At 36.8% G+C, this 15,332-nt stretch overlaps 1 protein-coding gene across 2 annotated transcripts in view; it reads left to right on the top strand.

Moving 5' to 3' along the window:
• Window positions 1-15,332, top strand: part of CDH6 (cadherin 6) — a 140,589-nt gene that overhangs the window by 115,558 nt on the left and 9,699 nt on the right. For both annotated transcript variants that reach the window (XM_080681482.1, XM_080681481.1), the window contains exons 4-8: window positions 2,383-2,502; window positions 4,473-4,640; window positions 6,827-7,014; window positions 8,891-9,144; window positions 14,398-14,534. In XM_080681482.1, coding sequence (XP_080537608.1) covers window positions 2,383-2,502; window positions 4,473-4,640; window positions 6,827-7,014; window positions 8,891-9,144; window positions 14,398-14,534 — 867 coding nt within the window. The remainder of the gene's footprint in view (window positions 1-2,382; window positions 2,503-4,472; window positions 4,641-6,826; window positions 7,015-8,890; window positions 9,145-14,397; window positions 14,535-15,332) is intronic.

Genomic DNA, 15,332 nt, shown 5'->3' with positions numbered 1-15,332 from the left:
CCCAAGTCAAATCTCCTTCCATCACCATTTATCCCCCTTTTACCCTCCTCTGCTTCCCCCTACCCTGTTTTCCCTCTGGTAATCACCATACTGTTATCTGTCTATAAGGTTTGTGGGATAATCCTTTCACCTTTTTCATTTAGACCCCTTCCCCTCTCCCTTCTGACAGCTGTCAGTCTGTTCTCTGTATCTATGAGTCTGTTTCTGTTTCATTTGAAACCATTATAGAATTAAATATATAATACAAATATTTGTGAGTGGCTAAACAGAAACATATTTTGAGAAAAGGAAAGGTCTTTCTATTTAGTGACATTAGAGATGGCAGCCTGAGAACAACGCTGAACAGAACAGAGAATTTAGGGAAAATAAAACTCCAGTCAAACCATGTCAAAAGCCTACTTCATTTCTGGGCTTAAGTAATGTGTCCAGTAAGTACTTCTGTTAGAAAGGTCTTTTTCTAATTTGCATATAGGCATGGGTATCTTGATAGTCATCATTATCATAAATTAACATGCCATTATTCTGATATATAAAAGCATTTTAAAGAAATTACATAAAGAAACAACAGCAGAATAGTAAAAATGAACTCTGGTATCAAACAGACCTGAGTTTGAAGTTACCTCTACTAATAAACAGCAGTGTGGTTTAGGTAAATAACTTGATTTCTCTCACCCTCCAGTTCCATATCTCTAACAAATAAATAATAATGTCAACTTCTAAGGTGAAGACAAAAGGCGAAAACAAGTGCACAGCCCCCAGTACAATATCTGGCTACTCACAAGTGCTCAAAACGTCCAGACAGTCGTATTCTAAAAGCTATTAAATTTGTATTGATGTCAAATACGAACATGTTTGTTGACTTCTGCTATTAGCTCTCACTCTAAAATCATGATGTTCTCATTCTCCCCAAGTCCCTCATTGAATTAAAAGGGTGTGTGTTCTATCTCATGCACCAACATGCTGCATCCAGAGCAGCCAAACTCAGCAGTGCAGCATATTTGTTCAATACATGCATTGGTTAGATAGTACCCAAGCTATGTAAAAATTCTAGTATTCCCTAAATGTAGCTTCCCTGCCCTCTTCATAGACAGGAGAACCTTGGTGGTGTGCTTACTGTTTATCTACCAGGAATTCCAAAAGTCAGCCACATAATGATCTTAATCAGAGGATCTTTTTGGAAGTCACAGACCCCTTTGTGATCAGATAAAAATCTATGGAACTTCAGTGAAACATACATGCAAGCATATACATAAACATTTGCATGGAATTTTATGGAAGTTAAGGACACCTCAAAGGTTATTAGGCGACTCCGGTTCCCTAAAATGAGAGTGCTGATGTAAAACACCACAGTTTTCTTTGTACATTTAATTACGATCATTTTTGGGTATTAAGGTGCCATATGTGTATCCTCTGTTGTTTCAATTAATCTTTATTTAATCCAAAACTACCTCACTTAAGGTTCAAGGAATTCCAATCTCTTAGAATTATCAGGTAGATTTTCACTTAGGATGCTTTTATTTGCAAGTAACAGAAAACTCAATTCAAACTACTTTAAACAACGGAAGTACTTACTGGTCACATTACTTAAGCCCAGAAATGAAGTAGGCTTTCGACATGGTTTGACTGGAGTTCTATTTTCCCTAAATTCTCTGTTCTGTTCAGCGTTGTTCTCAGGCTGCCATCTCTAATGTCACTAAATAGCGACTGCATTTTCAGGCTCCTCTTCAGCACATTCTGGTCCAGCCTTGGGCAAACTACGGCCCTCGGGCCGGATCCGGCTGTTCTATCCGTTTCTCTTGCTCTCCCCTCCGCTCCTTTACTTTGAATTTATATTAGTTTACACAAACACTCCATCTATGCTTTTGTTCCGGCCCTCCGGTCCAGTTTAAGAACCCATTGTGGCCCTTGAGTCAAAAAGTTTGCCCACGCCTGTAATCTAGTCCAATAGAAAGAGCACCAATGACAGAATTTCCAGCAAAATCATGAGTGGCCTCCTGATTGGACAACTCCTAAACTAATCCCTATGGACAAAGTAATGCAAGATTCGGATTGATTAGGGCCTAGATAACTTAAAAGAAGTACCATAGCAAGAATCCAATCAAATCCCACCTTTCGAGATGGATTGAGATCAGTTCCACCCAAAGACATGATCATTCCCATGCTTCCCTTTACCTAATCCTTACAGTATTTATAAATGGCCATCACTTTCCTTCAGAGTGAGGGATCCAAGCCTTTTTAACCTAGCATATTATTGAAGTTCCCCACTGCCTTGCCATGATAGGCTCGGACAGAAGTAAGATCATGCTTTCTCTTTATGTGTGCCTATCTGGGATCTGAAATGGGCCCTTAACTATATTTTCAATTCATGTTCTATCATTACAGGCACAGTTGTTGTCCAAGTCACTGCCACCGATGCTGATGACCCAACGTATGGGAACAGTGCTAAAGTTGTCTACAGCATCCTGCAGGGGCAGCCCTATTTCTCAGTTGAATCAGAAACAGGTTAGAATTCCATTTTTATCTTCTTTTTACAATCTGTAATTTTAATTGACATGCTCAGCTAAGCTAGCACATTTTTTAATATAAACAATCCACGTGATTGAATTTTTTCAGATTTGTCTGCCAAATACCAGTGATATATTTATAAACATAACACCCAGATCATTTTAATCAAGAAATATGACAATGGATCTTTCACCCACTATATGGCTAATTCAGAAGCAATTATACATTGCTTTAATTTTTCTTCCAGTTTGGGATGAAGCTAAAAGTTCTGATAGCTATTTGGCGGTTTACAAATATTAAAATTCTTCTTTTTCTAGGTATTTGGTAGGTCTGCATTTCTCTACCATGCTCTGAAGCTAGATGTAGCCATATGATTTATTTGGGCAAATAAAACGTGGCAGTGATGTGAGTTACTTCCAAGTGGAACTTTTGACCTGGTGTACAATCCAACATGTTCCCTTTCACTTGCCACAATGACTCCAGATAGGAGCCAATGCTGAGATGCTTCTCCAGCCCAGAAATCTGGGTATTATGATGAGTATAGTTACCTGCTGGCCTGCTCAGAGCATGAGAAAACAAACAGGTTGCATTAAGCCACTGAGATTTTGCTTTGTGTGTTGTTACCTCATTGTCTACCTCATCCAGACTGAGATAGCCCTAATAAAGTGGATTGCCTTAATGGAATTCTTTTTTTTCAACATCTCCTTTTTCTGCACTTTCTCCAGAAAATAACATTCTATCTTATAATGAATCATTTTAGTGAACATCATTTGTACTGTCTAGTAAATTCTACACTTATTTTTGTTGTCATAATAGGAGTGGAGTTTCTTTGAAACATTTTTCAAGCTTCCATTATTCTTAGTAGAAATCAAAACCCTCCTAGGTTATTACGCCCAGTTGGAAATCGATGGGTTAAGAGGGGCAATAAACTTGGAGAGAAGCCCAAAGAGAAAGAAAATGTTGAGCTTAAAAACAATGAAGATGAAAAAATTAGAAGTATTCAACTTAAAGAACACAAGTCTAAGCTATTTAGATAAAAAATACTGTTGTTTGGACAACAGAAATAACAGCTCCACTTTCAATGAAGCCAGGACTGTGGGAATGAAACTGACCTGTTTTCTGAGGTATTCTTGTTAAAAACAAGGAAGATTTTTTTTTTTTTTCAGTTTCATGGCTGTTCAGCACTGGAATGTGCTACCAGAGAGAGTTAAAAGCCTTCTCCAGTGGTTTTTGAAAGAATGTTGTTAATTTAAGCATGAAACCTACCTAAGAATTTAGGCAAACTTTCACAAGTTCTTCCAACTAGTTATTTTATAACTACTTAACAATAGAGGTAAACTTCACCTAACTGAGAATCTTGGTCACTGCTGGGGCCAGCTGAACTAATGTTCTCACCAGCTTTAGGAAATCTTAAAACCTCTTGGATCACACAATATGATGATTATGGAAGAACTGATGCTGTGGGGTTTTTTAAACCATAGTTTCCATGGTTTAGAAAATCCTGAGAACATTCATTATGGTGGGTGTATTTGCTGAGCAATCAGCCAATTCAGTAAAGTGAAACTCAAGAGACAGTTCATGTATATGGCTTTCTTTTAACAATCTCCTCCTAATGCACCTAAATGTATCAAGCAACTTCTGTGGTATACTATTGGGCCACACGCCAAGTTCACTTCGCTGTGTCATCTTCTAACAATTAATATTTATACCACTTACATTCTCCACGGTTGCAGGATTTGACTTATTCTTCTTGTATGGTAGGTGGTTCTTTTAAATGCACCTCTCTCCCCTATGTGGTTTTCACTTCCTTTAGTATAAAGGCTAACTATAATCATTTTTATGTCACCGATGACATCTGCAAAGTGCTATGCATATTGTGGGTGAAAATCTGTGTGTTTGCATAAATAAATGACTCCATAAAGTATTTTTAATATATTCCTTTCCACTTCTGAATTTCATATCCATAGGTATCATCAAGACAGCTTTGTTCAACATGGATCGAGAAAACAAGGAGCAGTACCAAGTGGTGATTCAAGCCAAGGACATGGCCGGCCAGATGGGGGGATTATCTGGGACCACCACGGTGAACATCACACTGACAGATGTCAATGACAATCCTCCCCGGTTTCCTCAGAGTAGGAACATTTGAATGATGACTTTCTTCAGTGCACTTTTGTAAAACTCTAAATTGAAGAATCATACTTATTTTCAATTGTTGCTATTAATTGTCAGAATTAATGAACTTAGTAAGAACTGACACTTTTATTAAGAATGAGTTGACAACGTTTACACTCAGTAGATGTGAACATTTATGTTCCTGAATTGGAAATTAGCCAAGCGATTTCTGATATGGCTGTCATTGCAAATGCAACATCATTGTTTTCTTTTTCCTTATTAAAAAGACAACCACAGACATAAATTTGCTTGCTCAGAACATACGCATACGAGCATGCTGCTATTTGTTAAGAAAAATTTGACTTTATATTTTGTGAATTTAATCAGCCATGTAATCTCTTTTAAATCCTCACGAAGCCTCATAAGAGGAGGATTTATCATTTTACTGTTTCTAAAAATACATCTGTGGAAATAACTGTGCACTTAATCCATTTGTACTCATAAATACTTTTCTACATTATGGTTAATTGAGATCCCGAAAATCATCTCCAAAACCATTAACTCTCGTGATTGTGTAGGAAGGAACAAGAAGGAAAAACAGCCTTCACAAATGCCCACTTTGTATCTAGCAGAGTACTAGCCCCTTTCACCCAGAGCACCTCAGTGGGTACTGGTTATACTGTAATTTTTCTCCCAGGAACAAAATTCCTTTCTGACTATGGTCTCCTCAGAAAATTACCTGAATCCTGTCTTCCAGGAAAAAACAGCTGCCCATTATTAAACAGAAAACCCACTTACTCAATCATGGCATTTTAAAAAGCCAGTCAGCTAATATAGGCTTCTTATATAATGGAGATCCACATGGATCAATAGGAAATAGTCCTATTTTCTTTACTTTTGTCCACTAATTAATCACAATTAGCTAAATGCAAAAACGGTGTAGCTAAATAATTTCTGATTTAATGGGTAGGAGAAACATTTTAGGAACCCTATAATATCCCCCAGGGGCCTGAAGTAAAAATATCAGGATTACTAACAACTTAACCCCAACAACCCCTTTTCCATATGGAAATGCCCTGGGGAAGGATAACAAAAGGACTGACGGGCACTTTGATGCCACAGGTAACTTATGTCAACCTCCTCTCTCCTTGGAGAGCCTGTGATCATTAGTGAATAATGTACAGAGGCAAGAGAGGGGAGAATAGAGAGAGCGGTAGGAGGCACCCGAAATGGAAGTTGAATACACCAGAGAAAACTGTTATCATCTTACCAAAGATGAGCCCATTACTTAGTGGATTAATATTATTCAAGGACTATGTTCTAGTGGTGTCATAGTCCAATGTTTTTTTTTCAAAACAATTTGCATGAATGGTTGGCAAAATGTATTGGATGAGAGAATACATTTGTTTTACTTTTTTGGCCCTTTTAGTACATGCTGGCCTAGCAGATCTAGACTGAAATTCACATATAGTCTCCTTAAACCAATTTTGCAACATGAGAACATAAGCAAAGTGTCTGTCTATGAAATATGGGATTTGAATTAGGGATATGAATTCAAGAATGGGGGAAATCTATGCATAGAAAAAAATAATGTAAACAAAACTTAAGCGAAAAATTTAGTCAAAAGAAAAAAAATGAAGAGCTTTATCTCTCAGTGTATTTATCTGTATGCCTAACTGCGACTAGACCAGTTCTATGTTTGAGTAAATGTCTGCTAGAATAAATTCTCCAAATTGCTATAATTTACTTTCACCTTCAGTTGTTATTAGCAATGACAGCAAGAACTCTTAAAAACAAAACAAACAAACAAAAAAACCCCTAGTAATTGGCTTAAAGTCACAGTTCAGGTTAAATTCTTTTCCACTCTTTCTGCTGGGTTACATTCACAGGAGGCTTGGAAACCTGCAGCCACCCCTAGCAGCTCAGTCTTTCTCACCATCACACCATAAACTTGGGAGCCTATTTACAGAACGAGGAAGGTGTTCTCCATTTGCAAAGAGACAGGGATAAAACAAAAGAAATATCCTTAACCATCATGAAAGTAAAGATGGAGAGGTACAGGGCACCATTAATTATTTTAAGAAAAGCACAAATCAGCCTGCATCCGTGGTAATGTCTGAAAGAACTGTTGAAAAATGGGTTCGTTTCTATTCCGATAGAGTACACTTAGTCTGTGTCTGACTTATATTTTTCTGGTGATTAATAGGTACATACCAGTTTACCACCCCTGAATCTTCTCCACCGGGTACATCGATTGGCAGGATCAAAGCCACCGATGCCGATGTGGGAGAAAATGCTGCTATTCAGTACAGCATTACAGAGGGAGAGGGGCTGGACATGTTTGACGTCATCACTGACCAGGAAACCCAGGAAGGGATTATAACTGTCAAAAAGGTAATGCCATTGGGTAAATCCCCTACAAATGAATGCATTTACGTTTCTCTGCTGCCCAAGTAACTGGGGGCAATCACATCTCACATGAACATTCCTCTGGATTCTGCTTTTACTAATTAGTTTTTTAAAACACCAAGTCTAATTACATTGAGATCTCCTTGGTTGGCTTTTAGGGGTCCTCAATAATCTTATGGATTCATTCATTCATACTTTCAATAAAATTTATTAAGGGCCTCCTAAATAACTAGATAATATAAATAAATGATGTACAAAGTATCTAAAATAAATAATAGAAATGAACCAATATGTGAAAAAACAGTGGCAGACACTGTTCTAGATACTGAAGGTTTAATGGTCCATTTAACAGCATGGTCTCTGTTCTCATGGAACTTCTATAGGGAGAAAAGAGACAAGGAAGCAAATAAATAAATAAAACATGCATAACTATGATTCCTGATACATCCTTTGAAGAAAAGGAATACAAGCAATGGTAACAATGAATGTAATTAGATTGAGAGGAGATATAAAGACCACAAAAATAAATTAAGTAACACAAATTTCCTATGCGCTCTTTAGCTACTCTCTGGACCACAATAATACATTTTTTATATTCTGAATTCCTGTTTGTCCCCTCTGTATTTATTCACCATTTATCCCCGCATCATTTGTCTAGTACTACAGAGTACTATACAGAAGTGTGGCAAAAATTAAAACCAATAACCTATTTGCTTTGAAGCTAAAAATAATATTAATTTTGGTTACTCATTTTACTGATTTCTCTTCCATCAATGTCTTCCCTCTCCTTTAGCACAGTTATATTTGCAGGCATAATGAACTATAGGGAAGGTAAATAACATGAAAATGTTTTCTTCTTAAGCTTTGGATTACAGGTCTTAATAACTGGAAACACAATAAAGCATGTTTAAGTGACACTCAGACCAATGTTTTACACTCTAATATAATTAGGAAGCCCATTAGTGTCCATTAACCTTTTTAATTTTTCTGGTGCCTTATCAGATTCAAACTGAAATTTTGCCTAGCCGACTAAATCACATTCTCGAATGTCTTGATTAATTGTGTTTCTAGTGAGCCTTGTCATATTATTACCCAAAACCAAAAGTCAGCAATAAGCATTCGGGTTCACTGTGTCTCCAGAAGCAGAGATACTTTTCCTAAAGACCTCTGACAACACTGATCATTACTTTCTTTGGCAAGTAATTAGCCCAATGCCCTTATCAAGATAACACTTGGAATATGTTATCACCTCATGCAACAAGAAAAGAAAAGAAAAGAAAAAAAAAACACCACCATTTTTAATCCATTTTATCTGAATGAGGAACAGGGAATCATGATACAAGCCTGTGGTTCTCCATTCTGGCCACACATTAGAATCACTAGGGCAGGTGTTTAATAGTATAAATTCCCATTCCACACACACCCCGCCCCCCAGACACTGTGGTTTAATGATCCAGGGTGGGGCCCAGATATTGGCAAATTTTAAACACTCGTTTGGTGTTTGGTTAAAGCCAGATGTGACAACCCCTGACCTAGAATAATCTACCACATATTCACCAACTTGCCCGTGGTATGGCTCCCTCGAGTCACATAGGATTTATTTTAAAGGGTGACTAACATACTCCTGCTTCCAGGTTCCCTTTCCTGACCATTACTCCTTGCACCCTGCTCCCACTTTCATCAGGACTGGGAGCCCTGTGAACTCCCATGGCTTTAGCCCAGCATCACACTGTGTGGTGCTGTCTCTAAGCAATATGATCCTCTTCATTCATCAGTGATTTACACAAAAATAGTTCATATCTTGGCTTTCTGTGTCTTGGCTGCTTTAAATATGTCCCTTTCCCTCTCCCTCCCACCCAAGCTGCTAGACTTTGAAAAGAAGAAAGTGTACACCCTCAAAGTGGAAGCCTCTAACCCTCACGTTGAACCCCGCTTTCTCTACCTGGGTCCATTCAAAGACTCAGCCACGGTGAGAATCATGGTGGAAGATGTAGATGAGCCCCCCGTCTTCAGCAAACTAGCCTACATCTTGCAAATAAGAGAAGATGCTCAGATAAACACGGCAATAGGCTCAGTCGTAGCCCAGGACCCAGATGCTGCCCGGAATCCTGTCAAGTAAGTGCACTTCTGAGACACATTTCTTCCATAAGGTTCAGTGGCTTTATATTCAAATATGTCTGCAAGTTGGAAAAGATGAATCCTTTTTATCCAAGCTGACAGTAGTATCTTCTTGAAAAACTATTCTAAACAGCACCTTTCATCTCCTTGCTCAACATAAATATTATTTTATCAACAGCATAACTTTAAAAACAAAATTGGGGGTGGGGAGAGGCATAAAATGAGCCATAAGGAGCTCCTACATTAAAGTGGTATAAGGTAACACCCCCAAATAGCCTGGGATTTTTTTTTTTTTTTTTTTAAGATCTTACATTTGTTACAGAGTAGTGTGGAGAAAGCATTGTAAAAGTGTTTGTCAAGTGTGGAAGACCTATTGTGTAACACTTTGAGGCAGAATTCTGCTCCATTTGAATGCATAATTTTTTTCTTCTGCAGAAGTGGATAAGAATGAGAACCATTTCATGATATATGTCTGTGAAATCCTGGGGAAATGAATAGAGCTGAATTCAATTTATACTGTGTAAGCTCTATTTTCCCTGTACTTCCTTTACACCTTAGTTGTAATCCATGTTTCAAAAAAAGCCTCATTGTTCTTTGAGACACTGATGCTTCAGGATTCTAGACTCTTAGCACGAAAGCGTGGAAGTAAACCAACATCCAGCCTTTACCCAGTAGCTTAGTTGACTACATGAGAAAAGTGCTAAACCAGAATATCACTGTGTAAATGATTCCCCATAAAGAAAGCAAGCAGACTGAGAAGCTAGAGGGAGTCTTGCCAGTGAGTCCACGAATAGATCCTAATCAGGGCACCTGCCATGTGCCAGGCATGTTCGAGGCATCAGGGAAACAACAGAGAATGATACCAAGTCCCGGTTTCATGGAGCTTACATTCTAATTGGGGCAGACAGAAATAAGCAACCACTAAATATTGTCGTATGTCAGATAAAAATAAATTGTGAGCAATAAAATAAGACAGTATGGAGACAACAGGTATATGAGAAACTATTTTAGATAGTGTGATCAGGCTTGGCCTTGGTATAAAATAATTTGAGTAAATATTTGAATGAAATGAAGGGATGAACCATGCTGATATCTGGGGTAAGAACATTCCAAGAAGAGAAAAAAGCAAGGGTAAGGTCTGAATGCTGGGCTCGCAGAAGGAATAGCAAGGAGGCCTATGAAGAGGGGAGGGTGTGAGTGAGGCCGAGAGTGATAGGAATGAGGCCACAGGAGGTTTGATGGGTGGTGAAGTCCTAGGGGTGTTTGTAGCCCTAGTAAAGGCTGGATTATATTCTGATTGAGTTAAGAAGCCATTGGAGAGCTTTGAGTAGAAGCATTACCTAATCCAAAAGTACTTTTTAAAAGGATCACACTGGCTGTGCAGGAAAAATGTTGTTACAGATAAGAGTTTGAGACTCTAAGGCAGTCATTTTCTAACTTTATTGCCTTTGAGCCCTTTGTTCACATGAAACCTGTGGCAAGTCCCATATCTAAAACACCAAAATGCCTGGCTTACTTTCAGAGAATAATTTTAAATCCTGTTGTTTCATCGTTCTACTGGAATATCTAGACTCCTTGAACTGGACTGTGGTCAACCCAAAGTAGCTGCATGAGAGCTCCATGGACCAAGTGCTCCTCCATTTACATTAGTGTTATTAATAAGGAAAATGAATGATGGCTTTCACCTTATAACACAAATAACTTTAAGTACTTTCGCAACTATTCTGTCACTTGGAGTTTGTTCTAACTGTGTGAGGAAAAAACCTTAGCAAGTCAATGTCAAAACCAATTTAAAAGTGCTAATACTGAGGTTGACAAATATGAGCATCGTTTACCTCCTTGATTGGTCAACTTGTTTTTAATTGGAAGAGATAACGTCTTCTGGAAATTTAGGCTAAATTTTTATGTCTATTTTTCTTTTTATATCATTTTTACCCCTGCATTATATTATGTTTTGTGAAAATAAGGAGTATGTCAAACTAGGTTGGCTGACAGCTAATTTTGAAGTTTCCTTCTGCCAGCCCTCCCTTGCTAGATATGGATTTGATGAATAAATATAGATTTAAGGATAGAAATACACATAAACATATTGGTATATAAGTACATATGCCATTGATTCCTTATATAGCATAAACTGATTCTTATATTAGGAAAGTACATCCATATATATTGAATTGCTAGGTGCTAGACTAGACAGTATGTTAGGTCTACAACTAATGCTAGAGAATCCTCCCCCCAAACATTGATATATCATTATGCAGGCACAAATCTTTAACTCTTCAATAACATAAAATAATTTTCAGCCAGTAACCATCACAAATGACCTTTGATTTCCATGAAAGAGCTTTATAAAATGTCACTATGAATCCATATTGTGAAAAAGTTACATGCATGCACACTTCCTTCCTAACCCTCAAATCTTCCTGATTTGAGGATGCATTAGAAGATGAATTATTTAATCACAGAATACAATAAAGTTTTAGAAAGAAAAAAAAAGAGCTATCTAGCAGAATGATCTGCTACCATCATGGTGGGATTGATTACCTTGTTCTTTATCAATTATGATTAGAATTAATGGCACTGAACAGTAAATAGCCTGAATATAAACTGGAAATTCTTTGGAAAGAAAAACAACAAATAAATAAGGCTTTGTGTGCAATCATCTTTCCTAAACAGTATAAACATTTTAGGTTTTCTATTAATTTTTAAATCTCCCAATTAAAGAAAAAATATATACATTTGGTATTTACTTTTAAAGAAAATAAGTTATTTTTTCTTTAAAACCTAAAGCTGCCTTCGACTAGAAGTTCCTTACCTTGTACCCTTTATGTCAAGGCTTCATGGGAAAATATGATTGCTTGTAAAACTTAAAACTATAGCAAGATGCCCTAACCGGTTTGGCTCAGTGGATAGAGCGTTGGCCTGCGGACTGAAGGGTCCCAGGTTCAATTCCAGTCAAGGGCATGTACCTTGGTTGTGGGCACATCTCCAGTAGGGGGTGTGCAGGAGGCAGCTGATCGATGTTTCTAACTCTCTATCCCTCTCCCTTCCTCTCTGTAAAAAATCAATAAAATATATTTTAAAAAACTATAGCAAGATAAAAAGAGGCAAAGAACAAGAAAAGATGACTGCTGTAACAGCTTATAAAGGTAATAGGCAACACAAGCTTGATGTATTTCACGAGGAAAATATATATTTGTAGATAATCATTAAATTTCTTACAAAGTCTATGAATATTGAGATTTTCTTTTTATTGGTTTATTATTAATTACTTTTAATTAAGTATGTAAATATTTATCATTCTCAGATTAAAAATGAAGGTGATCAAGCAAGTTCAATGCTATTGCCTAAATTCTTAGTAAATGTTGATTCATGACATAAATGGAAAAATAAGACCTATTTCATCTGTTTCAATCCTTTTGATAATAAAACATTAGTTTTCTATAAATTGAAATGAAAATTCTAACCCAACTTCATAAATATAGATCCATTGTGATCTTTATTCATTCTCTTTTTTAAAAAATATATTTTTATTAATTTCAAAGAGGAAAGGAAAGAGAGATAGAAACATCAATGATGAGAGAGAATCATTGATTAGCTGCTTCCTGCATGCCCCAGACTGGGGATCTAACCCAAAAGAGAACTGAACCCTTGATCTCCTGATTCATAGGTCAGACGCTCAACCACAGAGCCACACTGGCTGGGCCATTCATTCTCTTTAAAACCAGGCTTGCATAGCCTGCAATAAATTGGATGTATGTTTTATTTTGACTCCTGCTAAATGAAAAAAAAAAATTATTAAGCTAAAATATCTTGTTTATTATAATTCACTAGTTATATTTTAAAACAAAATAATTAACTGAAAGAGAATATTGGACATTGTACACATTAGTAACAAGGGTTTATTTTTCTTAGAGCATACATAATAAATTCACATGTGTAAGACTAACTAGATCACTTACTTAAATTGTATTTCTTCTGAGCCAACATTTTTAAATCACCCAACATGATATAAATGTTGAGAATCCAGCTAAAACGGGCAGCTTTTTGTTCCTAATGACCTTAACATATCAACTTTCTTCTGAGTTTTCTCTTTAACGTTCCCCCCCTCATAAAACAGAATGTACTATCTTTCCAGAATGTACTATCTTTACACAGCTATTCCAAAAACTAGTGATCAATTTATAAAGACGATAACAGTTCTCAAAATCTACTAGTCTTCCATGAGTTTCCATGTTGAAGACTCTTCCTTCTTTGGTTTCTAAGACACACTCTTGGTTTTCTTGGAATTCTCCAAACTCTCCTTAAATATCTATCAAGTTCCTACACTGCTCTGGGCACCGTCCTAGTCCTGGCACATCTCTGTTTTAGAGTCCATCCTCCGAGTGATTCTGTCACCATTGTTATTCTCCTTCCCAGACACTCTCTTCCTGAAGAGTTGAATAGGGAATCTGGATTGTCAGTCCAGATTTTCATCTTGAGCATCAGACTAGAAACCTCAACCCAGACTCTTCTCAAGGTTTATTCCTCAACATGTCAAAACTGGAACTTATGATCTTCCCCAAATCCTGTTCTTCACAAATTCCTGTAAGTTTGTGTCAGCACTGTCCAACCAATTTCCTCAATTTTCCTCAATTCAACCAGAGATCTTGGCTAAATGTGTTTTAGATTATGACATTCTCCTGCTTAAGATTCGTTGGTAGAGCTACATCACTCTTAGAATAAATCACATCTTCTTAACACAGCCAGCCCATCCTTCCACAGTCCAACTATGGATCTCTTCCCAAGCTCAACCCCTACCCCATTGCCTGCCTCACTAACCTCAGCCACACTACCCATCTTTTGCTTCTTTTAACATAACTTTTAAAATAAAGTAAATATTAAACAAATAGCCAATAATCCCAATTATTCATACAAACACACACACGCATTAAAGTTCTGAGGTTCTAAAAACTTGAGTTAGTATAACAATTACTATACAAAGTTGGACCAAATTATATTTTTAAAAAGAAACTTCAGTGGTGATATTCAAAATCATGCAGCTTATCTAGTGGGTTTACCACTTAAGACCTTAGTTGTCAACAACTAAGTTCTCAGACTATTTTGCTTAATGTTAAGCTATAGATATTCAAATATATGCTACTGTTAGAAAAAAAATTTCATGTAACAGATTTCTGGGAATAGTTTTATGATGTGAGAATAGCGAATACAAAGAAAAAAACCTTTATAAATTCTATTCTGCATTTCCAGGTATTCTGTCGATCGACACACAGATCTGGACAGAATATTCAACATTCATTCTGGAAATGGTTCCGTTTTTACATCGAAACTTCTTGACCGAGAAACATTGCTGTGGCACAACATTACGGTGATAGCAACGGAGATCAGTAAGTCCAACCCCATACCATGCTGTCCTTGATTGACTGAGTGTCCCAGCAAGGGCTGGTGAAGCATGCCCTGCTCAATACATATTGAAGGAAAGAGCCCTGTAATGATTTGCAATAATGTTTCCTCTAGACATATGTTGGTTCATTCACAAATGCAACTGTGGAAATTCAGCAGTTTAGAAACAATAAAATGGGAAAGCATCTGTGTCAGCTGGGGTTGAACTGGTACATGTTGGATTCGACTTCAAAAAGTTTATAAACCAGAATATTACAGAAGCAGCTGAGAAAAAATGAGCTGCTTAAAATGGTTAGACATTCTGTGTGTGGGGGGACCAAATATATTCTAAAAAGTAGGCATTATTTGGAAATTTCTTGGATATTCATCCTCAAATTTTTTATTTTTCAATTGTTACAGAATTAAGAGATATAAATTTTAACTTTCCCATGGTACACCAAATGAGCAGCACAATAAAGTGTTTAGAATGAATTTTATGGCAGTCGCTATGAAATTTAAGGCAAAGAAAATCAGTGCCAAAGGAAGGCTTCAAATAAAATGATTATACACAGTGAACATTGCACAATGTAAACACAATGGTAGGACTAAGTGCATGAAAAAAAATGGTCTTGAAAACTATTACTTAAATGTTTAAAAATAGGCTTCTACTAAATTATGGCACATTTTTTAGTTTTGGGTTTTTTACTTAGTATAAAAATTTTATTTTAAAAAATCTAACTCAGTTGGGTGTCTGGTGTGAAACATTCCATATTGAATGGTATGTTACAGTAGCATCCTTTGTC

The sequence above is a fragment of the Plecotus auritus genome, assembly GCF_963455305.1.
Source record: "Plecotus auritus genome assembly, chromosome: 7".
Lineage (NCBI taxonomy): Eukaryota > Metazoa > Chordata > Mammalia > Chiroptera > Vespertilionidae > Plecotus > Plecotus auritus.
Note: the sequence above shows the minus strand (reverse complement) of the source record. Positions and strands in the feature narration are given on the sequence as shown.